The sequence below is a fragment of the Nannobrachium achirus genome, assembly GCF_963921795.1.
Source record: "Nannobrachium achirus genome assembly, chromosome: 6".
In the NCBI taxonomy this organism is placed as follows: Eukaryota; Metazoa; Chordata; class Actinopteri; order Myctophiformes; family Myctophidae; genus Nannobrachium; species Nannobrachium achirus.
This window is the reverse complement of record NC_137815.1, coordinates 15421200-15447956: the sequence shown is the minus strand read 5'-3', so window position 1 is coordinate 15447956 and position 26757 is coordinate 15421200. Positions and strand designations below refer to the sequence as shown.

General features: G+C 43.9%; 1 protein-coding gene across 1 annotated transcript in view; it reads left to right on the top strand.

The window, feature by feature from the left end:
• Window positions 1-26757, top strand: part of LOC308287627 (membrane-associated guanylate kinase, WW and PDZ domain-containing protein 1-like) — a 108266-nt gene that overhangs the window by 70860 nt on the left and 10649 nt on the right. Inside the window, exons 13-17 of the mRNA XM_080728856.1 lie at window positions 653-962; window positions 6895-7098; window positions 21846-21942; window positions 23152-23233; window positions 25237-25380. Of these exons, the coding sequence (XP_080584982.1) occupies window positions 653-962; window positions 6895-7098; window positions 21846-21942; window positions 23152-23233; window positions 25237-25380 (837 nt within the window). The remainder of the gene's footprint in view (window positions 1-652; window positions 963-6894; window positions 7099-21845; window positions 21943-23151; window positions 23234-25236; window positions 25381-26757) is intronic.

The following is a 26757-nucleotide window of genomic DNA, read 5'->3' as shown; positions in this document are numbered from 1 at the left end:
AATTCCTATTTAATGTTGGATCCAACAGGATAAAGTTGGTGCAAAAGATTTGGGTTTAGTCTTTTTTTCACAAATGTCTTTGCCAAAAAAATTGCCGATCTACAAGCTCACAGATCTAGCTTGTTGGGGCACGGTGGTGCAGTGGTTAGTGCTTCGCCTCACAGCTAGAAGGTCCTGGGTTCGATTCCCGCCGGGGGACGCTGTGGGCGCTGGGGAAGTGTTCCTCCCTCATCAGCATCAGCACCCACACCCTAGGCGGGGTTGGTGATAGGGCCTTTCTGTGTGGAGTTTGCATGTTCTCCCCGTGTCTCCTAGGGTAGATGCCCACACAAAAACATGCAGTAGTCCTGGTTTCTATACTACCTCCCCCTAGCCAGCCAGGTGATCCCCAATTCCCCTGGCGCTGCAGGGGGAGAGTGGAAACCAGGACTACAGGTTAGGTAGTCACCGGGTGAGAAAATGGGTTGCAAAACCGTGGGATAAAAAGTATATTAAAAAAAAAAGATCTGAGCTTGTAGATCTGCTATTTTTGGCAAATGTTCCGCCCCAGGATAATGGATTTTGATTATCACGATAATCTCGTAAATTATGACCAAATATTTTGGTCACAATAACCGTGACATGACACTCTCACATCCTTCCCATCCTCCAGGGCAGCCAGAACTCCCTCAACACGGTCAGCTCGGGCAGCGGCTCCACCTCGGGCATCGGCAGCGGCAGCAACGCCGTGGCCGCCGTGGTGGCTCCGCCCCCCGTCAGCTCCCAGCCGCCGCCCTCCTCCAACAACCACAGCGCGGGCACGGCCGGGGGCGTGGCTCCGTCGGCGGCGGCGCCCGCGCCCCTCCCCGGCGCCACCGCCACCATGCAGCCCTACGACGTGGAGATCCGCCGCGGCGAGAACGAGGGCTTCGGCTTCGTCATCGTGTCGTCCGTGTCGCGGCCCGAGGCCGGCACCACCTTCGGTAAGGAGATCCACACACCGATTTAATTGCCACTCAAATGATGAACGATGGAATTGCGTTGTCGTGAATACAAATGTAATTTCTCTTTTACTTTTAGGCTGCACGGGGCAGATATGACAAATAACTTAATTCATTTGGTAACTTGATTAAAAAATAGCAGATCTTACTATGCGTTGTGAACCGTAGAATGACAAAGTACAGATCCATCTAAAGAATATATATATATTAAGTAAAAACAAGCTTTGCAGATGCCCTAGGACCCAAATCATAACTGATTTCGGAAACTTCCTTCTGGACTCTGACTTCAGAAGGTTGACATTTCTCTATTATAAATCCTTGTTTTGAGTGGTCTTGTGTAATATTGTAATATTTTGAAATATGGTCTGTTGATATTCAGCTGTATGCCATAATTTATTTTTTTTAAATCACTGAATGTGCAATGTATCTAGAATATATGAAAGCTTCAAGAAATGTTACTTTTATACAATATTCAATTTTATTTTTAGATGGATCTGTATATAGGGCATTCATTTACTGGGAAAAGACAAAGGAATATGATACAAGATACAAGGTTTCTTCCCCACAGCAGGGTTATATAAGTATGCTTTGTCATGTCCTTCCACCATGTTGTCTCTGTCAGGTGGAAACCTCATATGTCCCAAACTGTTAATTTTCAGGATTCAAATTCTAAAGTAGCAGATCTACAAGCTCGAAGCGCTTGGCTTAGCGCCGCGCTTCGAGCTTGCTGATCTGCTGCTTTTGATGCTTTTGTGTGCTGCTGTAGTGCAGGGGTCTTCAACAGGGGGTCCGGGACCCTCTAGGGGGTCCTCAGAGTTACTACAGGGGGTCCTCCAAATCTTTTGTCCTCCTTTTTTATATTAACCATTTGAACCCTAGCGTCCATATTCTGAGAACTTTAGCCAAAAATAGCCGATCTACAAGCTCACAACACCTCGCGTGTGAGCTTGTAGATCGGCTATTTTCGGCAAAGAGGTTTGGTGTAGAGGGGGAAAAGAGCAGACTAAGTACAGAGTGAAAGGTCAAGTTTATTAAGTATTGACGGTTCAAGTTAAATATCTGAAAACACAAATTGACATGAATCCAAAATACACTGATGATTGTGCTGTCAAACGATGAAACTACATGGAATCTGGGGATCCCTGCTTCATCTATCTCTCAGCTAAGGGGTCCTTGGCCTGTAAACGTTGAAGACCCCTGATGTAGGGCGTTAATTTACAAAAAAAAACACAAAAAGTTAGAATATGCAGATAAGAGGTTTCTGCCCGACAGCGACGATATTGACATGTACGGTAAAGTGTTGTTCTGACACATAACTAATCCGGGCGCGAGGGACAACAGAACGCGTCTGGACAATAAGACGCTCTCGCCTCCTCTAAACGCTCAATCACACTGTCCTATTTCTTTTTCCCCCTCCGATAATCGCTGAAATCTTATCTTTTATCTTCCCGTCTCCTCTTAAAGGCCTCCTCTCCTCTCAACTAAATAGCCAGACAAACCGGGCAATGACGCGAGGCTATTTACAGTCCCAACAGATCAATACCGGCGCTCTTCAAAAGAAGCAGCGCTTTTTAATCCTGGGCTTTGTTTGGTTTTTTTTTTTTTCTCCCAAAAACCCATCACTTGTCAGAAAGAGAAAGACACAGAAAAGCTTCTTTCTTCTTGGCACGCAGCACGAGGCTTGTAACACAGTCACTCAGAGCTTTTCATAATTCATCGCCAGTTAAGTTGGCGTTACATAAGACATTTGTTTTATTCAAGCTTAGCACTTAAATGGCTTCTCTTCTGCCGGGGCAGGTTGTGCCCGATAGAGCTTAATGATCTCTTAATGAGCCTCAGCGTGGCCAATGGGATTAAATCAAGAAAAATGATGAGAGAATGGTATTTAAGGAACTATTGATCCCCAAGTCTGATTAAGTGAACTTCTTATCTGGAAAAAACTGAGTCTGTTGGATAGTTTAACCCGTTGAGTCCCAGAATTATTGAATGCTTTAACTATTGAAAAATAACAGATATACAAGCTTGTAGATCTGCTATTTTTGAAAAATCATGAAGATTTGAACATTTGTAACTCAAATATTTGTTTCTGGGGGGTCCCTGATACAATATTTTGAGATGGGGGTCTATGGCCAAATACATATCATTTTGGGGGTCCTTCACTGAAAAAGTTTGAGCATAGAAACATATATATATATTTATTTTAACTTTAGAAGCATTCATAAGACACTTATAGAATCGGGTCAAAATATTCAAAGAATTGCACACAATTTCACGATTTTTCAAAAATAGCAGATCTACAAGCAGTGCCGCGCTGTGAGCTTATAGATCTTCTATTTTTCAATAGCTAAAGTATAAAATGATACGCAATAATGCGTACCCGGTATAAATGAATTAACATTATGTCAGTCCTCGGGGGATTTATAAAATAAGCTTCCAGGAGTATGGGGGTCGAATGTAATTTTCTCCCGCTGACTTATCCGTCCTCGCCGGATAAGCTGGTCTTCTTCGTCGCCACTTTCTGCTTTCCGCCGGCTACCCGGGGTCTTTGGCTAAGCCGTGTGATCTTTAGCTGTGCTGCTGTGGCCACCGCAGCAGTTCTCCTGCACACCTAACTGTACTGTTCCTTAATAGCTGTCCCACTGTCGCGTGATTATAGATCCAACTGGGAAAGATGGATAACCACGCCCCGGACTCATTTTTGAAGCTTGTGATTGGCTGAACCGGACGTAGGGAGCGCTCCGTTGTAGTCACTTGGACCGCGCGAGGTGCACGGTACCCAATTATCATGGCGTTTATCGTGCGCTTGCCCAGGCCTTACGGCCTGGGCATAAATATAACGATTGCATTCACCACGGCTTCGTAACTCGCGCGGCGCTCCGCCGGCCGCGCGGCCCTGGCCCGCTCTTCGCGGGCACTCGCGCCTGCGGCGCTCGGGGGCGAAGAGCAGGACCAAGGTCCGCTGGCCTTCGCGCCGCTTGCAGTGTCGTGGACAATAACTGTGAAAACGAGCGCTCTATGCCGTTTCCATCCATCTTTCCCAGTTGGATCCATAATCACGCCCCACTGTCCCTCTGTCCTCTCTGGGTGTCTGATGTGTGGGACTAGAAGGGCCGCTTCAAAAGACACCCATCTTTCTTTTTGTTTTATTTTTATTTAACCTATTTAGACCTGAACGCAAATCTGTGTAGATTTTGAACCACTTTAACTATTATTTTTATGCTTTATCTATCGAAAAATAGCAGATATACAAGCTCACAGCGCGGCACCGAGTGCCGCGCTGCGAGCTTGTAGATCTGCTATTTTTGAATCGTGAACATTTTTGACCCGATTGTATAAATGTCTTCTAAATCCTTCTTCTAAATCAGTGGTTCTCAAACTTTTTCTTGTCAAGGACCCCCAAAATTACACTTGTTTGGCCACGGACCCCCATCTCAATATGATGTTCCAGGGACCACCCAGAAGCAAATATTTGAGTAACAAACGTTCGCTTTTAAAAAGATATATTCAAAGACTTGCAAAAAACAATCAAGATTTTTCAAAAAAAAGTGCCGCGCTGTGAGCTTTTAGATCTGCTATTTTTCAATAATTAAAGCATTCAATAATTCTAGGCCCTAAATGAGTTAATAGCTGTCCCACTGTCCCTCTGTTCTGGGTGGGACTGAAGGGCCGGGTTCAAAAGACACAGATCTTTCTTTAGACGTCGCTATGGAAAGGATTTCTTTTAGTTTTAACGATGCCCGGGTGGTGGAGCCTTTAAGATCTAGAGGAAGACGGAGTCCGAGGGAGAATAAAAGCTGAAATGTGAGCTTGGAGGTAACATGTACAGTGGATATCATACTGTATGACTGTATAATAAGGTAGGGCTCACAGAGATGAGAGGACCATGACATCCATAGTACCGCTGCTCGTCAGAGACATGAATTCCCCACGAACAGGAAACGCACGGCACCTTTGTCCCCATCTCTCTCTCTCTCTCTCTCTCTCTCTCTCTCTCTCTCTCTCTCTCTCTGGTTCGACAGGCCCCAGATTGGGTTTAAGAGAAGGGGGGGGGGGGGGGGGGGGGGTGTTTGTATAGCGGAATGAAGAGGAAGAGAGAAGCGTGACAGGGTGAATTAATAGAGACACAGAGAGAGAAGTGATGCACCACTTCCCTCTAATGGAGGATGGCAGACTGCAGATGGATAGATAGATAGATAGATGGATAGATCAGGGGTCTTCAACGTTTTCAGGCCAAGGACCCCTTAGCTGAGAGAGAGATGAAGCAGGGACCCCCACAACCTGTTCATAGATTCCACATCTATACTATAATTTTGCGAATGTCTGTCTGAGTGAGTGTCTGTATGAAACAGCGTTTCTCCTTCTTCTGGCCCTGTTACAGATGTTGTCCAAAAATCATGCAGATCGGTACACAGTATCTCTGTAGCCGTTAAATGGAACGGGTATTTCTTACATTGATGCTCCTACATATTAGCATGCAAGCACCAGTTAAAGTTACTTTCCATCCCTCATATACTGTGTGCACAGTGCACATCCCATAACCCACACACTGCACATCATTTCGGAGCTCATATCTTTGAACGGGTAAGGGCTAGTAGTTTCATAGTTTGACAGCACAATCATCAGTGTATTTTGGATTGATGCCAATTTGTGTTTTCAGGTATTTAACCACTTGAACCGTCAATACTTAATAAACTTGACATTTTACTCTGTACTTAGTCTGCTCCTTTTCCCCTCTACACCAAACCTCTTTGCCAAAAATAGCCGATCTACAAGCTCACAACGCGTGGTGTTGTGAGCTTGTAGATCTGCTATTTTTGGCTAAAGTTCTTCGAATATGGATGTTAGGGTAAATATATAATATAAAAAAGGAGAAAAAAAGGTTTCTATCACACAAAGATTTGGAGGACCCCCTGTAGTAACTCTGAGGACCCCCTAGGGGTCCCGGACCCCCTGTTGAAGACCCCATAGATAGATAGATAGATAGATAGATAGAAGGAGATCCTAGTAAGCTTTTCAGCTTATTTACTCAGGAACCACTTTATGTATCTCATATAAGATGGATAGATTGATAGACCCATACCAGTACCAGTTCTTGCAGCGTGACAAACCGGTTCCAAATGTGTTGAAAGCGTTATTCCGGGTTCCTTACGTTCGATCTGGGTTCTAACGGTATCCAACCCTATTCAATTCTTCTGCCATTCTATAGCAGTGGTTTTCAGCCTCTTTCATGTCAGGGTCCATTATTTATCCAGCATTTGAGCCACGGACCACCGTTTGATTTAACCTCTCAGACCCAAAACGTAGAACATTTTGTTGTTGTTGGATACAATGTTGTCCACATTCCATGCAAATGTTGAGCAAAATAACACATTTTCTACATTCTTTAATTGAGTAGACTTCTTGTAAATTAAGTAATGCAGACATTTAACAATAATTTAACTTTTGAGAGCGTAAAATGAAACCAAATGGACTCTTTTTATTAGTCCACTTGGTTTCATTTTACGCTCTCAAGAGTTAAAGATCTATTAAGGGTCCATTTGGTTCCCAACTCTCCATCGTCTAGCTGGGGAACCCCCTCAAGGACCACCGGTGGTCCCCGGAGCACAGGTTGAAAACCACTGTTCTATTACCAACCCTGGCGTTTTACTCAGGCAGGGTCCTGGGCAGCCTCTCTCTCTCTCTCTATCTCTCTCTGTGAACGACCTTTTGACTTTGGGTGGCTTCTTGTCGATTTGACTTAAACGCTTAACCGTCTTTCTTCATTTCTTTCCTTCTTCTCCTCCTTTCTCCTTCCCTCTGCTTTCTTTCTTTCCTTCTTTCGTTCCTACCTTGGCTTGGCCAACCAACCGCCGCACTAACTCGCTACACAACACAACTCATGCTTGATGATGATGACGATGATGATGACCAATAGCTGGAAATGCGTGTGTGGCCATGCCCCACAAAATAGGGCGCATCATCGAGGGGAGCCCTGCGGACCGCTGCGGGAAGCTGAAGGTGGGGGACCGCATCCTGGCGGTGAACGGATGCTCCATCACCAACAAGTCCCACTCGGACATCGTCAACCTCATCAAGGAGGCCGGCAACACCGTCACCTTACGCATCATCCCCGGAGACGGTGAGTACCACGCTTATGGGATGATCAGGGTTCCCACGGTCATGACATTCCTGGAAATATTTTGAAATTAGAAAAAAAAAATTCCAGTACTGGAAAAGTTTTGAGGGTCCTTTCAAGGGTCCTGGAAGGTCCTGGAAAAAATAACTATGCATTGTCTTTCGTTTCGTTTTGTTAATACTGAAATGACAAATTAAACATTGGCCAAATTGTCAAATATTAGAGGCAGAAATTGTGAAAATAGCAGATCTACATGCTCACAATAAAACCGGGTTATACAAAATTCCTCAACTCTCTTCAAATATGATTATTTCGGGGTCACAGCCTGAAAAGGTTGAGAACCACTGGCATACACTACCTGTCTTTGAGCATTGCGCATAGGAGTAAGCGACTCGTTATTGAGCTGAATTATTGTTATTTAGTCCTGGAAATCGGATTAAATATTCTGGAAAAGTTTTGGAAAGGTTTTGGAAATGAATTGGTAAAGATGTGTGGGAACCCTGGATGATACTGTATAGCAGTGTTTGTATGTTACGTCGACTTGAAGCTATGACGAAAAACGTTAGTTGACTGCCTTTTTTCCACTGACGAAAACAACATTAAACCTAGATAAAGTTACAAGGGGCGCTCGCTGGCCTACTGGTCCAGGTGCATACCACTTAGGCATTGCCACATAGGCATGGATGCCTGGCGTCGTCGCCAATTCGATTCCCGATCCGGACGACCATTGCCGCGTGTCACTCCCCATTCTCCGCCCATTTCCTGTCAGTCTACTCTGCCCTTCAAAGGCAGAGTGCAGTAACTACGTTTTTGGACACACCGACTTATTTGTGTCGCCCAAAGTTCAAATTACTGTAGCCTTCATGATATTGAGGGATGAATAATTAGCTAAAGAACGCATATACAATCAGTGTAATATCACTTTTATGCCTTTATCTCATTTGGCTGATCAGCTGTAACACTTTTAAACCCATTTTTTAGTTAAATTCTTGTACGTAGTTACTGCAATCTGCCTTTGTAGGGCAGTACTGTCCTATCAATAAAAGCAAAATAAATAAATAAATAAAGTTACAATTTTGTCAACAAATTAAAACTAGACGTAGATGTTAGGGAGGGACTGGTGGAGAAGCGATCCAGTAGAACTAAAAGACAAGTCGTTTTATGTTTGGTTGCGCTCTGAAAATAGCCTATCTACAAGCTCACGATGCGACGCGTAACACAACAATATTTCAGATGACTAAAATATGAAATTGGTCATGGCTAAGTCATGGTGACATGCCTATATATGGGCGTATCGGGTTTGTTTATGGTCATGTTTTAGGATCAATTGGAACACAGTTTTGTCAATTTCCTGAGAAATATTGTTTTAGACATGCAAGGTTTCCACCCAACAGAAGTTTTCTTAATGCGTGCCTCTTCATCTAACCCAGCTTCAGTTTGATTGGCTAACGAGCCCATAATGGCGGTATAACCCCCCTCCCCCCACCCATCCATTTTGGAGCACTTTGGTCAACTTTTAAAAAGACTTGAATCTTCTTGGCAGTAGGTGGGAGAAAACTCCTACCTCTACATCTCATTTATTGAGGCTTTTCTGGATCGATCAGGTTTACCTCTGAAAGCATCGCAAGCATTTATCTTCATTTGCCAAGGGGAAGAGGGTGCTATTTTTCTTGTAAATAAACCCATGGTGGATATGATGATTATCACGCTTTGTTTTTTTCATAAATTAAACGGCCCACTTGATCATACAACTGTGTCACACAAAAGCATCAAAAGTAGCAGATCTACAAGCTCGAACCTCGCTTTGCGCCACGTTTTGAGCTTGCCGATCTGCTTTTGCCATTTTTAAAACGTTAAAGCGCCTTTCAGGCAAGTAATTCCTAGTAATTCATTTACAATGAGAGGTGGACGATTATTTTGGACGCACCAGAAAAGTTTAGGTCCCATGAAATTCTGCGCTCGTTATGCGCTTGTGGGCGGCAAGAGCTGGATTGCGGTCATCTTTTCTTTCGCTGGTATTGGGTTTCTGGAGTGTGTGGCCGATCCATCCTCCACCCTCTTCTCTTAATCTCCTCCTCCACTGGTGGTAGACCCGCTCTCAGCCAGAGATCGTTATTGCTAATGGTGTCTGGCCAGTGGATGCTCAGGATCCTCCTCAGGCAGCTGTTGATGAATGTTTGTACCTTCTTTTGTTGCCACAACAGTGGCTGCTGGGCATAATATCGCCCGGCGTTTACTCGCGGAGCGGTTGTGTCTGTGTCTCCACATGCGAGTCCACGGTGCGATCATCCCCGCTGATCAGAGCGGGAGCGTCAACCACTGTCCGTCTCTAGGGCACTTAAGAGGTTTTTTTTGGTGACATAGGAGGCAGGGACATGCTGGGCCCGAGTGTATCTCTCCACTCCGACATGTCTCCTTTCCGACATGTCTCCATTCCGACACTAACCCTGTCTCTAACCCTAACCCTAAACCTTAGGCCTATGGGAGTGTCGCCACTCCGACAATAAGAAGTCCATTTCGGAGTGGCGACATGTCGGAATGGAGAGAGCCTCCCGCTGGGCCCCTGATTCAGCCCAGGAAAAAGAGTTGGAGAGGCCCTCATTGCGCGCTATAGAGAGAGATCTCTCTCTATAGCGCTGCTGCTACTCAAAGATTTGCCATTTCAGATCATGACAAGTGACAAGCCAGTGGGCCAATTACATGAGTTATATTTCGTCGTTGTCAGGTGGAAACCTTGTATGTCCAAAACCGTTTGTTTTGTATTTATCATTTTAAAAATGATTAAACTAGTATAAACAGCCGATCTACAAGCACACAACACGTGTGCTTGTAGATCGGTTGTTTTCACTACTTTTGTGCGACGGCCTTGTATGATGAAGCAGGGCTTTGCTTTGCGGAAAAAAATTACAAATTTGAAACTTGGAGATACAAGGTTTCTGCCCGAAAGTGACGATTGACTTTGTTGGCCGCCCAGCCCCCAAAATGGAACGAAGGCTGACATTTTATTTTACATTTTTTCCTAATGGTCGGCCTGGACCGGCCGGGAATGAACCGGCCGTTCGGGAGTTGTCCCGCTTTTCCCAATGGCCAGCACGTCCCTGATAGGAGGTTTCCGTAGGACACAGAGGGTTTCCATCAAGCGCTGCTTGTCAGAGTGACAGGCAGAGCCTCCTCCACACTGTCAACACGGAGGATATGAGGGAAAAACCATGTTTCCCCCCTTTTATTTGTTGCAGTCCTGCCTCTGGCTTCTCCCAGCCCTTGTCAAACATGCCCAACTAATTGAGACGCGTTCACGTGCACGTTTGTGTGTGCGCTGCATGCGAGTGTGTGCGCAGCACGTATGTCTTACGGGAGAGTGATGTAACGACGTGTGATGTGAAAACGAGAGCAAGTCGATGGGGGCTTTTGATTGCGTGTGTGTGTGTGTGTGTGTGTGTGTGTGTGTGGGTGGGTGGGTGGGTGGGGGTGTGTGTATACTGTGTTTGTATCTGATGTTGAAACTGTGCGTGTGTTGTTGTGTTTTTTTTAGGGCTGGGACTTTAACTGATTAATTGCGATTAATTAATTACAGAAAATTAACGCGATTAAAAAAATTAACGCATTTTAATCGCACTTAGTTTTTGCACCACAGAACCTTCAGTTTCGGGCATACTGATCATAGCGATGCACCAACCAAGAAGAGACAAACAAAAGCAAAGGGAGAAGTAGACGATCAGAGTGCTTTGCTTGGCCCAGTGGATACGTTAAAAAACTCACTTGTTGATTCCCTCGTACAACAAAATGTGTTTTACTTGAAAAAAATGCTTCTCAGGTAAAATATCTTAATTAGATTAAAAACTTTAATCGCATCCCAGCCCTAGTTTTTTTGTTCCGCCATGAAGTATTGCTGTTGCTGAGAGCTCTTTTTCTATGCTGTATCTGACAGGCTGCCGCGGCGCGCTTCACAAGTACTGTTTAATTGTGTGTGTGTGTGGGTGGGTGGGTGGGTGTGCGTGCGCGCGTGCGCGTGCGTGCGTGCGTGCGTGCGTGCGTGCGTGCGTGCGTGCGTGCGTGCGTGCGTGCGTGCGTGCGTGCGTGCGTGCGTGCGTGCGTGCGTGCGTGCGTGCGTGTGTGTGTGCGTGTGTGTGTGTGTGTGTGTGTGTGTGTGTGTGTGTGTGTGTGTGTGTGTGTGTGTGTGTGTGTGTGTGTGTGTGTGTGTGTGGGCAGCCCAGTGCTGGTGGTAGAAGGCAGCAGTCCTTGTCAACCTGTGCGTTGGTAGAGATTGGAGCTGTTTGTCCAGCGCTTGTTGTTTGTTTCCCCGATCACTTTGCACGGATGGAGGGGCTGCTTTGTCTGAAGCGGCTGATGAGGGAATGGTACAGCAAGATAGTTCTGCCAGGAAGATAGGGAGGGAGGGAAATGAAGGAAGATACTTGTTATGTTGTTGTATCTCCATGTTTCAACTAATTTTTTTGTAAATTAATGGCCTATACTTTGTCATACTACATGTCACTCAAAAGTTGAAAAAATAGTCCATCTATGACATACATGGGCAACTGGTGGCCCGGGGGCCACATGCTGCCCCAACCTTCACTTAATGCGGCCCACAGGTTAATACCGGAATACTGATATATTATTGATTTCAGCTGTTACAATTACAACCATGATCTGCTTTAATTCCGTCAGTCTATATTAGTAGTTTAACTCTTATACTGCTTTGAACGTTCCTGTTCGCCCCAATCCTCCAGGGACATCTGTGCCAATACGCCCGTTCGTTCGTTTGATGTTTTTTATGGATTATGATAAAAGTCGTCCTTGCGCAACTTTTGAATGCATAATTGGTCGTCTGTGTCATTTTGAGGACAGCCGGAAACCTTTCATAAAAAAAAAAGTAAACAGACTGTCCTGGCTCCGCCTGCCCAGAGCGACTAGCTGCCAGGGGCGTCAATTGGGTATGGCAGGGGTATGCAGCTGCCATACCTTGACAGGGGGAAATAATAAAAATGTACTTTTCATCGTGCCTGTTGCTAAGGTATGGCAACATGACTGGTGTCTTCACCAGACACCAGTCATGTTGCCATACCTTAGCTTGTTCTGAACTGACGCCACTGCTAGCTGCTAGCAGCATTGAGGGACTATATTGTTTTATGCATCGGGCTGTTAGTAGAGAAAGAGAGAGAGAAACGTTGGTAAAAGCGATCATTTTGTCGGAAATCAGTTGTTTTATAGTATTAGTAGTATAGTAATTGTAGTAGGTAGTAGTATTTAGCAGTACTAGAATATTGAGATGTATTAGGCCAACTCAGCCTCAACTTGCTGGTATCATTCCGCCGAAGTGCGACCCAACCCCCCCTGACCGATAGAAATAAACTTTGTTAGAATTAGGATTACACAACCTACCCGTGTTGGTGACCCAGGACCAGCGCCCATGGTGGTGGTGGTCGTGATGATGACGATGATGATGATGATAATGATGATGAAGAAGAGAAAAAGATCACTGTAGCCATTGTTATTGAAGATAAAAAGATTGAAGAACGTAGGACGTCATCCGCTCCCGACCGGATCAAAAGCCCGAAATTGGAAGCGATCCCAGACTAAGATGGTGCCAGTCGCGAAGAACCGGGGTCCAAAAATGGATCAAGAGCCTCGTGATATTGTGGAAACCGATCCCGACGGAGCTCGACCCCCGTGTAGGATGGATCCCCCCGCCCGGGGGCTCACATCGCCGCAGCAGCAGAGACCCATGTACCGCCGCGAAAAGACGGACAAACTGGGCGATTTGGCCAATGAAGAATGGCTTCCGCGTAGAGACCCCTCGGAGAACAGAGGCCACGATTCTACTGTCCAAAGTAAGACTTCCAATCCAGTGCATGTATGTATTGTATAGTTGTATACTGTATATAGTTGTATACTGTGTGATAACAGAGCATCCGTGTGGAACTGGAAGCCTGGGATGGGGGGATGGTCAGTGGGTAACGGTTTTCCATTGCGACGTGTTGCCACTCCGACATTGGGATCCGGTCTAGAGCCCGCCTACTGCATCCGGCTATTTACACGTACACATACATGCAAGAAATGTTTCCGTATCCGGACCGGATCAGTAACTTGATCCAAGCAGTTAGGATCCACGTGCTTTGTTTGTTTTTGTCGCTACTCAGGACACACGTGGAGTTCCTATCACGCGCGTGCACGTACCGCGTGTAGTGTACGTGCACTGCACAGCCTACTAAGATTATTTGATGGGAATTTAGGATTTATTGGCTTAGTTTGTGTGTGCGTGCGTACGATGCGTGTGTGTGTGAGAGAGAGGGAGAGGTTTCTTTTTATCGTCATCATCATCATCATCATCAGTAGCTGATGATGTAGCTTTTCAGTTCAATTCAAAGGAGCTTTATTGGCATGAGAAAACATACGTTTACATTGCCAAAGCAAGTGTTACAAATAAAAACTGTTGAAAATGGGGAACATAGTTGGAGGGAGTACAGCTTTGTGTAAACAGAGCTATGTTGCATTGTGACATTTTATATAGGTATACAGGGTATAAAGGGAATTTCACTGTGACAGTAAATGCATGGTAACTATTTACTATAACTGCATTTTATGTTATATATGAACTTATTGTAAGTCATTTGCTAAATGTCAAAATTGTAAATTGATTTGTTTAGATATAAACTATTTGATATTTTCCTGGCTATGATTTTAGATGATGAGTCGACGATGATGATGAGCCTACTTCTTCATTTCCACATCGTGGTCGTCCAAGGACAAGGATAGGTAAAGAAAAAACAAACTTTTTTCTGTAAATCAGACTTAGCACCATGCACATGCTCACATAGACATCAAAGGGGGCTTGAGCCCCTGCCCTTTTATCCATCTGTAAAAAGTGCCCTCTCCAGACCATGAATGCTGTTTTTACATAATTACTATATATATATATATATATATATATATATATATTTGTGTGGTAAGCAGGAAGTGCATAGAATGTTAGAGAGGCAGGGGTTGACATTTCTAAAACGGCCTTTTGATGAAAATAGTAGGCCCCCAACCTCCACGCATTCTGCTGTGACGCGTTGTGAGCTTGAAGGTGTACTATTTTTCATGTATTTTATAGTAATTATGTATTTGTATAATTTACAGATCGACCATGGGCTCGTGTACGAGTCACACAAGGATGTGTGTGTGTGTGTGTGTGTGTGTGTGTGTGTGTGTGTGTGTGTGTGAGAGAGAGGGCGTCACGCATTCTGCTGTGACGCGTTGTGAGCTTGAAGGTGTACTATTTTTCATGTATTTTATAGTAATTATGTATTTGTATAATTTACAGATCGACCATGGGCTCGTGTACGAGTTCAGCAGACCCGGTGGAGCCCTTCCGGAGGAGCCTGGCTGGAGTGAAACAGAATGGAGCCCCAGGCCCTGTGCAGGCTGAATGACACACACGCACGCACGCACGCACGCACGCACGCACGCACACACACACATATACACTCTGTAGACATGTAGTGTCACAGTGAGATAAAGAGAACCCTGAAAGCTGAAGCAGGATTCAGGCTGAAGCTCATGTCACTGTGTCAATGTTCTGCACTGCTCTTACTACTGCTCTTACTTCTCTTACACACTAAAAGTGTGTAAAAAGACACTTTTTCTTGTTTTTATTTTTTTGAATTTGTTTGTAAACAACCACTGATCATAGGTGTGATGTTACTGAAGCCAACAATAAAAGGCTAAAGAGAGATTTCTGCCTGAAAATGTATTCTTCACAAAAATGCATTTTTCTCAGCTTTATGTTCTCAAAGAGCTGTTTTTAGGCCACATTCTGCAGCTTCTAGCTAATGAACAGAACAAGATAAAAGCTCGAAATCTTTTTCTGTTGCAAAGTAGACATTCTATTCTACGTTGCCATATAATTGTTGTCTTTATAGTCGAAACCAAATTTCTCCAGTAGGCCTTCAAAGATGAGCGACAATTCTCAATTTAGCTGGCAGTGGATGGAGCTTTTTGTTCAATTCTGTGGCAGTAAAAGAGTTAATGACTAGTATAGTAGTATTAAAATGTAATTTTTTTTATGTCCATTGTTTTTGTATTTAGGTTCATAAAGTTGAGTGAGTATATAACAAAATGCGTTTGAAATTAAATAAAAATGTTACATTTCAGGATTCCAATTAAAAAACAACAAAAAAGAATTCAGGATTCCAATTCAAAAGAAGCAAAAATAGCCGATCTACAAGCTTGTAGATCGGCTATTTTTGCTTCTTTTGTATGAGATACTAGAATGACAAAGTAGGACGTAGCAATATGCAATGTGGTCCTCTGGAGTGAAGGTGGGAATATAGTGGCCCTCGCCATCATCAAAGTTGCCCACCCCTGATCTATGACATGCTTTATGAGCTTGCAGATCGGCTATCTTTGAGAGACGTTTTAGGTGAAAGTGATTGGTGGCCGTCTGTTTTATGGTTATTAAACCAAAGTATTAACGAGAGCGTGTGACCAAATAATAACCATACTTCATCTATTGGAATACAGGTTATTTTTCATTATTATTATATTTAGTTCAATCTGAATGCACTGTAGTCCCTGTTCTAGATAGATGATAGATAGATACCTTTATTATCCCAAGGGGGAAAATTTGTTGCCCAGAGGCAGCACAGCAGTATAAGGTTATTTACAAAGTTACAGAGAAGTATGAAAAAGATAAAAAGAAAAAACAAGAACAGAGTACAGAGTACAGTAAGTACAGTAAGAGCAAGGTACAACAGGAAAGGGAACGAATAATATATATACATAAATTGTCTTAAAGCACGACTATCAAAAAATAATACAGTGCCCAAATCAAAGTGACCATAACAGTCAATGCTAGTTAGTGCAACAAGTATCTCTACATCATGTCAAACACAAGCAGAAATACTAAAAGAAAACTACTAACACAACCTAATAGTGCAGTGTCCAAAGGTCAGAGCGATAAAAACAACTAGCAAAAAAAGAATAAAAAAATAAAAATAAACAAGAAAGGGTGATGCGGCAAGACGCACAAAAAACACCCTCCCTGGAAGCACTGCAAGGTCCTTGCAGTGCTATCAGAGAGACAAACCAACGGATTGGACAAAGAGATGTACGTTTATAACAGATCGTCGTGGACTCACCCTTGTGCACAAACACAAAACTGGAGCAGGGGTGGAGTGTCATAGGGGTGCGTCTGGAGGTTTAGTGGTGTCTAAGTGCTGGGCAGAGTTGTACACAGTTTGTGACATGCATATCCAAGTCCAAAACTGTTACTTTTCAAGGATTCAAAATCCCAAAATTGCTAGCAGCTCCACAAGCTCGAAACGTGGCGCCTTGCGCTGCGTTGGGTTGTGCTCTGGCAAGGCCTTATGGGCTGCGTGGGATTCTCTGTTGTGAGCGAAGCTGAACAACACTGATTCCATCACGGAGTTGAGCTCCCAAAGCTACTTTCCCAGGCAGTACACACACACACACACACACACACACACACACACACACACACACACACACACACACACACACACACACACGCAGGCACACGTATACCACAGTATATCAACAGCTAATACCTTTACGGGAACCCTGCGGCCCTGCAATCTCAGAGTTCCATCACAGACCAAAGCGCCACCTCTCCGACTCCTGGTGTAATGAACTCCTGATGGGAATGGAGACGCCCTCCCAACCCCCTTTCTTTTCTTATTTATTTCTTATTTCTTTCTTTACACGCTCTTGGGGAATAATCGTCTCTGTGGGGTGGAAACTTCATATGTCCAAAACGTGTTACTTATTTGCAGGACTCAAAATAGAAAGAAAATAGTGTCAGATCCGTCTCGCACCACTGCTTCCAGCTTGTAGATCTGCTACTTTGGGTGCTTGTTGTGTGACGCTGTGGTGGAGAAAGTACTCACATTTTATACTTAAATAAAAATATCAATTCTGTAATGTAGAAGTACTCTGTTACAAGTGAAAGTCCAGAATTCAACATGTACTTGAGTAAAAGTACAAAAGTATTTGTATCCAAATGTACTTAAAGTACCAAAAGTGAAAGTACAAAAATGTTTGAAAATAGCAGATCTACAAGCTCACAACGCGTCGCACCGAGCTTGTACTGTAGATTGCCTATTTTCGAATAGCCTTTGTGTAAAATAGGGCTAAAATGGTTTATCTATGTTTTATAAGATTATAATTTATATGTGCAAAGTAATTAGTAACCAAAGCTTTCAAATAAATGTAGTGGAGTAAAAGTACAATATTTGGATTCGAGATGTAGTGGAGGAGTAGAAGCAAGTATTGGAAATTGGAAATACTCAAGTAAAGTACAAATAACTCAAAAGTGTACTTAAGTACAGTACTTAAGTAAATGTACCACTGCGCTGTAGTACGATCAAGTAGGGCCGTTAATTTATGTATGAACACAAAACGTTAAAATAACGTAGATGGGAGGTTTCTGCCCGACGACAACGATATATATACCGTAATTGCCGGACTATAAGCCGCGGCTTTTTTCCCATGTTTTGAACCCTGCGGCTTATACAACGGTGCGGCTTATATAGAGATTTTTACAGCAAACGGCCAGTTAGTTAGTTTTACTATGGTCTTTAACAAGGATTTATATATAGATTTATACGGCCACCAGGGGCGCTCTAGCGGGAAGCACACCTGCGGCTTATAGTCAGGTGCGACTTATATATGTAAACATTTTATTTTCTTCTAAATTTAGCTGGTGCGGCTTATATTCAGGCCTGGCTTATAGTCCAGCAATTACGTTACTGTAGCACTGAGCCCCCCCCCCCCCCCCCCCCCCCCTCTTTCTTACCATGGTGAAGAGAGACAGATTGAGGATCAGTGACTCTGCTGTGTGTCCTGAATGTTTGCAGGGGGATGAGACGATAAGCGATATTATCGTTTATCGTCATTAAAAACACTTGCGATAATCGTATTGTGGAGATTTCATTCATTGTGATATCGTCCTCCGTCATGCACTGGGATCAATTCACCTTTTATTTGCCGAGCTGCATATCCGGTACCACTTAAACCCTCTATAATTGGTAAAAGGTACTTATAATATACATACTTGATAGTCTTTTTTCACTCTCTATCAAATGGCTTTGCCAAAAAATAGCTGATCTACAAGCTCACAACGCGTCACGATGCGTTGTGAGCTTGTAGATCCGCTATTTTTTTTTTGCAAATGTTCCGCCCCAGGATAATGGATTTTGATTATCGCGATGATATCGTCAATCGCGATTTCTTTGGTCACAATAATCGTGATGTGAAATCTTCATATCGTCCCAGCCCTACATGGGAGGAGAGGCTCACCAAAACGCTGCTGGCAGGATGGAAGAGAGAAGGGGGGGGGGGGGTGTATTGTACCTGGGGGGTAAAGAAAAAAATAAATTACTGGACAGAAAACGGGGATGGGCAAATGAGAAGAGACTTTAAGATGCTTTTTAAGAAAAAGTACCTTTATTGCAAGTAATCAACCAACAAACTATACTATAAAAACTGGTCAAACATTAGCCAAATTGTCAAGTTATATTAGAGCGGTGCGTTTTGAGCTTGTAGATCGGCTAATTTCACAATGTTCATCTGTGGAACAGAGTCAAACTAAATGTAACGCCTCAACTATATGATTCCAAGTGCTTGTTAGGGTGGTGGTTCCCCAGTTCAAATATGATTATTCCGGGGGGGTCCCCAGTTCAAATACGATTATTATGGAGGGTCCATAGTTCAAATAAGATTATACTGGGGTGTCCCCAGTTCAAATACGATTATTCTGGGGGGTCCCCAGTTCAAATATGATTATACTGGGGGGTCCATAGTTCAAATACGATTATTCTGGGGGGGTCCCCAATTAAATACGATTATTCTTTAAGACCCGCCCCAAAATTATAATAGTATGATACAGTAGGTCACGTGGTCTCTCTGAAAACGTTCTGAAACAGTCTGAAACTCATGTCACAGTGTAATCTGCCCCTTGCTCCCCAACAACAGCTGACCAGTACAGTAAGTAGTCTAAGTACAGTCAATTAATTTGATTGGCTTATAATTGCGCATTCCCACAATGACATCATAAAAATATTAACTCATATTTTAAGATGTCTTTTTAAAGTGACAGTACCCCTTTAGGTGACAGTACCCCTTTAAAAGTGGGTCTCCAATCACTATTTGGAAAAAAGTCAGCAATACTCTGATAAATACACGAATCGACCGAATCCATCTCTGACGGTCTTGATCCAAGGCTAGGTAAAACTAAAAGATCTACTGTTGGGTTAGAGCGAAAACATGTTAGAATGTTGCACTTTTACAGCTGACGCTAGGAGAAACCCGGGGCGTCTATTTTAAGGTGCACCTCATGCTGAGATCTGAGCCAAACCCATAACACACACACACACACACACACACGCACACACACACACACGCACACACTCGCTGAACCCCCAGGTTCTCACCCCCACAGTCTGAAATTAAGGTCACCCCCGCCCCCAGCGCCGCCATTCGATTGGCTGAGGCAAGCACCTCGTGGGCTGAGGACGATAGACAAATTAACCCATTTAGGCCTAGAATTATTGAATGCTTTAACCAGTGAAAAATAGCAGATATACAAGCTCACAGCGTGGCACCGAGTGCCGTGCTGCGAGCTTGTAGATCTGCTATTTTTGAAAAAGTCGTGAAAATGTGTGCAAATCTTTGGCTACTGTATATGTATTTTCAAAGAGAACGTTTGTAACTCAAACTTTGCTTCTGGGTGGTCCCTGGAACTACATATTTTGAGATGGGGGTCCGTGGACAAATACATATAATTGTGGGGGTCCTTCACATGAAAAGGTATGAGAACCACTGACATAGTAGTCTCTCAAGAACAGACTAACTGAGCTCCAGTTAAGTGAAAAGGACCTTTTCTTTGATAATGGCTAGCCAGATTGCTGACATAGAAACATAGGTTTTTCAAAAAAATCTTAGAAGGATTCAAAAGACACTTATAGAATCGGGTCAAAATTCAAATTTTCACGTTTTTTTCAAAAATAGCAGATCTACAAGCTCGCAGCGCGGCACTCGGTGCCGTGCTGTGAGCTTGTATATCTGCTATTTTTTCAACAGTTAAAGCATAAGATAATGATACACAGTACTGTGTACCCGTTCCAAATGCGTTAAGCCAAGGGGCTCCGAGGGGAATAGCGTTGGCGGGTGGAGATGAATAGATGAGAGGAGGAATTGACCAGCGTTTGCACACGGAGCGCCGTGAGAGGAATAGAGAGTTTAGTTTTAGCAGGAGGAGGCCTGGGAGTGTAGAGGAGAGCCGGTAATCAAATGAAGGCAGTGGTTATGCTGGAGAGATTAAGAGCAGAGATAAAGAGGGAATCATTAGATTGTTGGGAAGGAGGTTAGGGGTTTCCTAAGGTGAGGCAACTGTAGTTTAAGGAATTTAGACCTGAACGCAAATCTGCCTCACATTTGAACCACTTTAAAATAGCAGATATACAAGCTCACAGCGCGGCACCGAGTGCCGCGCTGCGAGCTTGTAGATCTGCTATTTTTGAAAAATCGTGAAAATGTGTGCAAGTCTTTGAATATCTTTGACCCGATCTTTGACCCGACTTCTAAATCCTTCTTCTAAATCAGCTGTTCTCAAACTTTTTCATGTCAAGGACCCTCAAAATGATGAGAATTATGTAAACTGTTGACCCTGTGAATGATTGTGCATGTGACAAAATACAAATTAAGTAAAAAAAAATAAACACAAAATTGCATGTATGTGGCCGCGGACCCCCATCTCAAAATATGTTGTTCCAGGGACCCCCCAGAAGCAAATATTTGAGTTAGAAATGTTCGCTTTTAAATAGATATATTCAAAGACTTGCAAAAAAAGAATCATGATTTTTCAAAAATAGCAGATCTATAAGCTCGCAGCGCGGCACTCGGTGCCGCGCTGTGAGCTTGTAGATCTGCTATTTTTCAGTAGTTAAAGCATTAAATAATTCTAGTCCTAAATGGCTTAATAACACTGAGATTTTTTTATGGCTTGGTTTGCGGCATGGCTCACTTGTGTGTGAGTATTAACTTGTACAGTAAGTAAGTACCTCCCACCGCTACCCCTTGGGTCACAGAGTGATTTCATGCATTGGAAATCCCCACAGACAAATCTTAGATCGCTGTCATATAAGGCATTGGTTCTCAAAGTGGGGTGCGGGGACCCCCAGGGGTCATTGAGGGAGTTCCAGCTAAAATATCGTTAGGAACCAAATGGGCCCTTACGGGTCTGTAACTCTGAGAGTGTACAAATGGAACCAAATGGACCGGCTCCATTTGGTTCCATTTGTACACTGTCAGAGTTAAATTAACATTGATTTTACAATATGAATTGGGGTCCCAGAGCCAAATCAATGCATGTTAAAAAATGGTTGAGAATCACTGCTAAAGACGTAAAAATCTTCTCTTATAAGGGGGTCCCTGGCATATCTTTTCAAACGGGGGTCCGCGGCCTAACAAGTGTAAATTTGAGGGTCCTTGACATGAAAAAGTTTGAGAACCACTGATATAATGACTAATGAGTTGTGTTACAAAAATACACAAATAAGCCCTGTGATTTTGTCTTTGTGATAATGCAAGTCTTTGGATACATTTGTAGCTCAGTTTTTATTCGGTTTTCGTCGGTGGAAAAAAAGGCAGTCGACGAAATCAACACTGCAGTGAAGAAGCCCCCTGTCTTCTGTGTGTGACTGACAGCCTTGTTATCTCCTCCACCCTCTCTCTCTCTCTCTGACCAGAGTCGTCTAACGCCTCCCTGCTGACCAACGCCGAGAAGATCGCCACCATCACCACCACCCACACCACCCCCCAGCAACAGGCCCAGCCAGAGCCCAGGTGAGGTGCACCCTGGGAAATGTAGTGCTGGCTGCTGATGTCATTTCAGATAGTGTGTTATTTAACCCATTTAGGCATAGAATTATTGAATGCTTTAAACAGTGAAAAATAGCAGATATACAAGCTCACAGCGTGGCACCGAGTGCCGCGCTGCGAGCTTGTAGATCTGCTATTTTTGAAAAAGTCGTGAAAATGTGTGCAAATCTTTGAATATATGTATTTTCAAAGCAAACGTTTGTAACTCACATTTTGCTTCTGGGGGGTCCCTGGAACTAAATATTTTGAGATGGGGTTCCGTGGCCAAATAAATATAATTTTGGGGGTCCTTCACATGAAAAGGTTTTGAGAACCACTGGCATAGCAGTCTCTCCAGAACAGACTAACTGAGCTCCATTTAAGTGAAAAGGACCTTTTCTTTGACGATGGCTGGCCAGATTGCTGACATAGAAACAGGTTTTTCAAAAAATATTAGAAGGATTCAAAAGACACTTATAGAATCGGGTCAAAATTCAAATTTTCACGATTTTTCAAAAATAGCAGATCTACAAGCTCGCAGCGCGGTACTCGGTGCTGCGCTGTGAGCTTGTATATATGCTATTTTTCAATAGTTAAAGCATAAAGTAATGATACACAATACTCTGTACCATTCTAAATGGGTTAAGACATGTTCTAGGCTTGTTGTTTATTTGGCGTCCTATGGTGTTCAGATTGTTATTTACTGTAGATAGCATGTTGTTACTCCTAGCTTCTTTGTTTACCTGGGATCCTAGCTTCTTGAGGTACTACGGCCAGTGGTTCCAAAACCTTTCAGCTCGAGACCCAAAAGAGAAATTAGACGTTTGCCTGGGACCCAAGATGTTTTGACCATTATCTCTGGAACGCAAGGTCCAATCTGCCCAGTTTAAAGCTTGTTCGATGCGTGACTTCGAGGACATTAAGCTGGTGGGCGGAAGTGGCCCGCGGGCCGGAGTTTGAGTATCACTGAAGTAGGACATTCATTTACTAAAAAACACAAAAAGTGAGGTTTCGTCCCAACAGCAACAAATTGAAAAGTTGTTATGAAATACCCAATCTGGCAAGCCATCTTCAAAGAAAATGCGGAGCATAGAAGTCTGTTCTTGAGAGATTATGAAATACAAGACTATCCTTTGCACACGGTGTGATATTCCACTATCAAGTGAGCATAACGTTCTCTTGTTCTGCACTCAGAAACAACACGAAACCCAAACAGGAATCGTTTCCCCCGCAAGGACCTCCACCTCAGCCCCCAACGCAACCAGCACCGGGACAGGTAAGGAGCAACCATCCATCCATCTTAACTCAGAGTGGACAAATGGAACCAAATGGACCCCTTGTTACACACCCATTTGGTTGCTATCATTTAGCTAGGGACTCCCTGGAACTCCCTCAAGGACCCCTGGGGGTCCCTGGAACACCACTTTGAGAAGCAGTGCTCTATGCCACCCCAGCCAAGGACGAACAGTCCATTTAATCTTTAGATGGACTCTACTCTCGACTTTTAAATGGCTTTTTGCCGCTCCGTAAACAAAACATTGCATTGTGTCTTTCCATCTCTCATAAACCACATTTCTTGTAGCTTACAACTGTAAAACCAACAATTATTAATAGTCCTCGATTAAAGTAGCTATCCTCCTTAATAATAATGAACTAATCATTTGTAAAGTGATATCGTAGTTATAGCTGTGTGAGTCTGAGACAACAGACTGAAAAACAAAGCCAGTGACAGCTGTGTAAGTGTCGGTGCGACTGGTTGCAGCCCTCATCAAGTCCACCCTCCTCGCGATGCGGCCCTCACCCCGAAATGAGTTTGACTTCCCGGATCTAAAGCCTAATTTATGTGTGCGATGGTTTTGCGCGTCGAGAACGGCCGAGAAACAGCTGACCTCTGAGCTCACAACGCCTCGCTCCGTGAGCTTGAAGGCCAGCTATTCATGGTGGACAATGTACCGCACGCACGCACACACACACCGGTGTAATCAGCTCCCAGCCTTTACAATCTCATCAGCCATTCAGGACAGCCTCAGCATCCCACCTCGATACCCACCTATTCATCCTCTGTATTCATATATCCATCCTTAGCAACAGGCATGATACATTTATTTTAAGAAGTACATTTTATTTCTTTCCCCCGTTTCTACGGTTTCTTGGGCTGGATATGGCAGCCTGGAACGGTTGTTCAAGTGCAGCTAAACTTGGCATGTTAGTAAACGTGCCACAATTAACAATAATGAATTGCACCTGTGCAGGGGACCTGGGAATATACCATTTTGTCAAGATGGGGAGAATACATAAGTGTGGAGAATATGATTATAATACCTTGTTAAAGTGATCATTTTGTAAAATGTTGCATTTGTAGTTATTTTACTGTAATTTAACGACATAATAACGAGCGCAGATAGACAAAGAGACATTCATGGATTCATATTTAAAAGTAACTTTTATTTTCCCCCCTGGACCCAGGGTATGGCAGCTGCATACCCCTGCCATACCCAATTGACGCCCCTGATCCATCCCACCTGTATACCCACCTTATTCATCCTCTGCATTCACGCGTCCATTCCCAGCCAAGGACGAATTCAACTGTGCCCCCCCTCCCCTCGTTGAATTAATCTCCCCGTGCGGTGATGGCTCTTAGCGATAGCATTGATTCTCATGCAGACACAAAGATATGCGCGCGGCGAGGACAGGAGCCTCTGTGGCTGTCACTGTGTCCTTTATGGTGCCAGGGGCATCTCTCTCTCCCTGTGCCCGCTCTGTGCCCATCACTGGCATCAATAATTCAGTCTCTGAACACACACACACAACACACACACACACACACACACACACACACACACACACACACACACACACACAATGTTGGCCCACTCATGACATTTCTATAAAATAGGTGTGACTTTCCTGAAGGTGACAATTGTCCCCAGCTCTTCCGTGCACTTCAGAGGACGGACACTCGCGCGCGCACACGCACGTACGCACGCACGCACGCACGCACGCACGCACGCACGCACGCACGCACACACACACACACACACACACACACACACACACACACACACACACACACACACACACACACACACAGGAAGTAAAAAATCCAACAGATGGATCATAAAAGTGACCTTGATCTAAATGTGTATCTCTCTGTGTCTTTGTTTGCATTTGTGTGTCTCTCTCTCTCTCTCTCTCTCTCTCTCTCTCTCTCTCTCTCTCTCTCTCTCTCTCTCTCTCTCTCTCTCTCTCTCCCACTCTCTCTCTATGTCTCTCTACCAGGACCCAGAGTTCTACTCGGTGGATCTGGAGCGGGACACCAAAGGTTTCGGGTTCAGCCTGCGGGGGGGCAGAGAGTACAACATGGACCTGTACGTGTTGCGGCTGGCGGAGGACGGAGCGGCCGTGCGCAACGGAAACATGAGGGTACGGAACGTTAGACTCCCCTCAACATGCACCCACAGCTCTCTCTCATACCTGCTCCATGTCTGCTGAAATTCAGGCCATGTTTAGACCATAGACCAGGGTTCCCCAATTTGTTCTCCCCAAGGGCCAAATCCGTAGCGTTCCCGCTACTCCAGCGACAGTTCAGATATCGTCGTTGTCGGGTGAAAATCTTGTATGTCCAAATACCGTTCGTTTTGCATTTATCATTTTAAAATTGATTTAAACTAGTGAAAACAGACGATCTACAAGCTCACAACGTGTGCTTGTAGATCTGCTGTTTTCACTACTTTTGTGCGACTGCCTTGTTTGATGAAGCAGAGCTTTACTTTGCAAAAGAAAGAAAGACACAGAAACATAACAGAACGAGCACCCACTGCTCCACACTGCTCTCACATGCTGTATACCTGTTCCATGCCCACTGATATTCAGGCCACGTTTAGACCAGTGGTTCTCAACCTGTTATAGTTTGACGACAACGGTCTCCATAGAAAACGGCACAGTGCTGTTGCCATTCTCACTTTTTAAGGCCCATTCCCACTGGGCCAGATAACAGATAAAAAAAAATCTCTTTCTCCAGATATTTTTCCATTCAAGTGGATGGTAGATGCAGATAAAAAAAATATCTATCACAGATATTCTTTTTATCTGTGATAGATGTTTTTTTTATCTGTTATCTGGCCCAGTGGGAATGGGCCTTTACAGTGATTGAAACGCTGCAGTGTGCATGCCAGGTGGCTAGGTGGCGGCGATGGACCAGCCACGCATGCCGTAGAAGCACTGCCGTTCAACCTCCAATCATAGCTGTTTGTTTGGTTCTGCGTCTCTGCATGTAATAGCATACACAAGCCATGACATCACATGACTTGTTGCTGTTTCCCCTGTGTTGCCTGTTTACATGGGGACTCAAAGTGGTTCTCAAAGTGGGATCCTTGAAGGGGTTCCAGGGGGTCCCCAGCAAAACTTGTCACTATCAGTTAAACCACTTTAACCATATTTTATACTTAGGTTGTTCACAAATGTACAATTTTGAGCTGTATTTAAATTTTCGAGGCATTAAGTGTTCCAAATTGACAACGTTCCAGCTACAAATCAAGCAAATGCGTTTATATAAGCCTAATTCATACATTCAAAACTTTTATGAAATTCTTATGGCTGTGTCCTTCTACAGCGTGTCCTATTGGGAGCTAACTTTGGTGCAAGTTTATGTGTGGATCGATATAAGCAACGTTTATCAGTAGTAGTAAGTCACGGTGGTCCAATATAATGCAGGTGACAGAAGAAAGCAAAATGAATGCAGCAGGGATCAATAATAAAGACTCATGCGCCCGGCGCTGCACCCCATCTATTCAGATAACT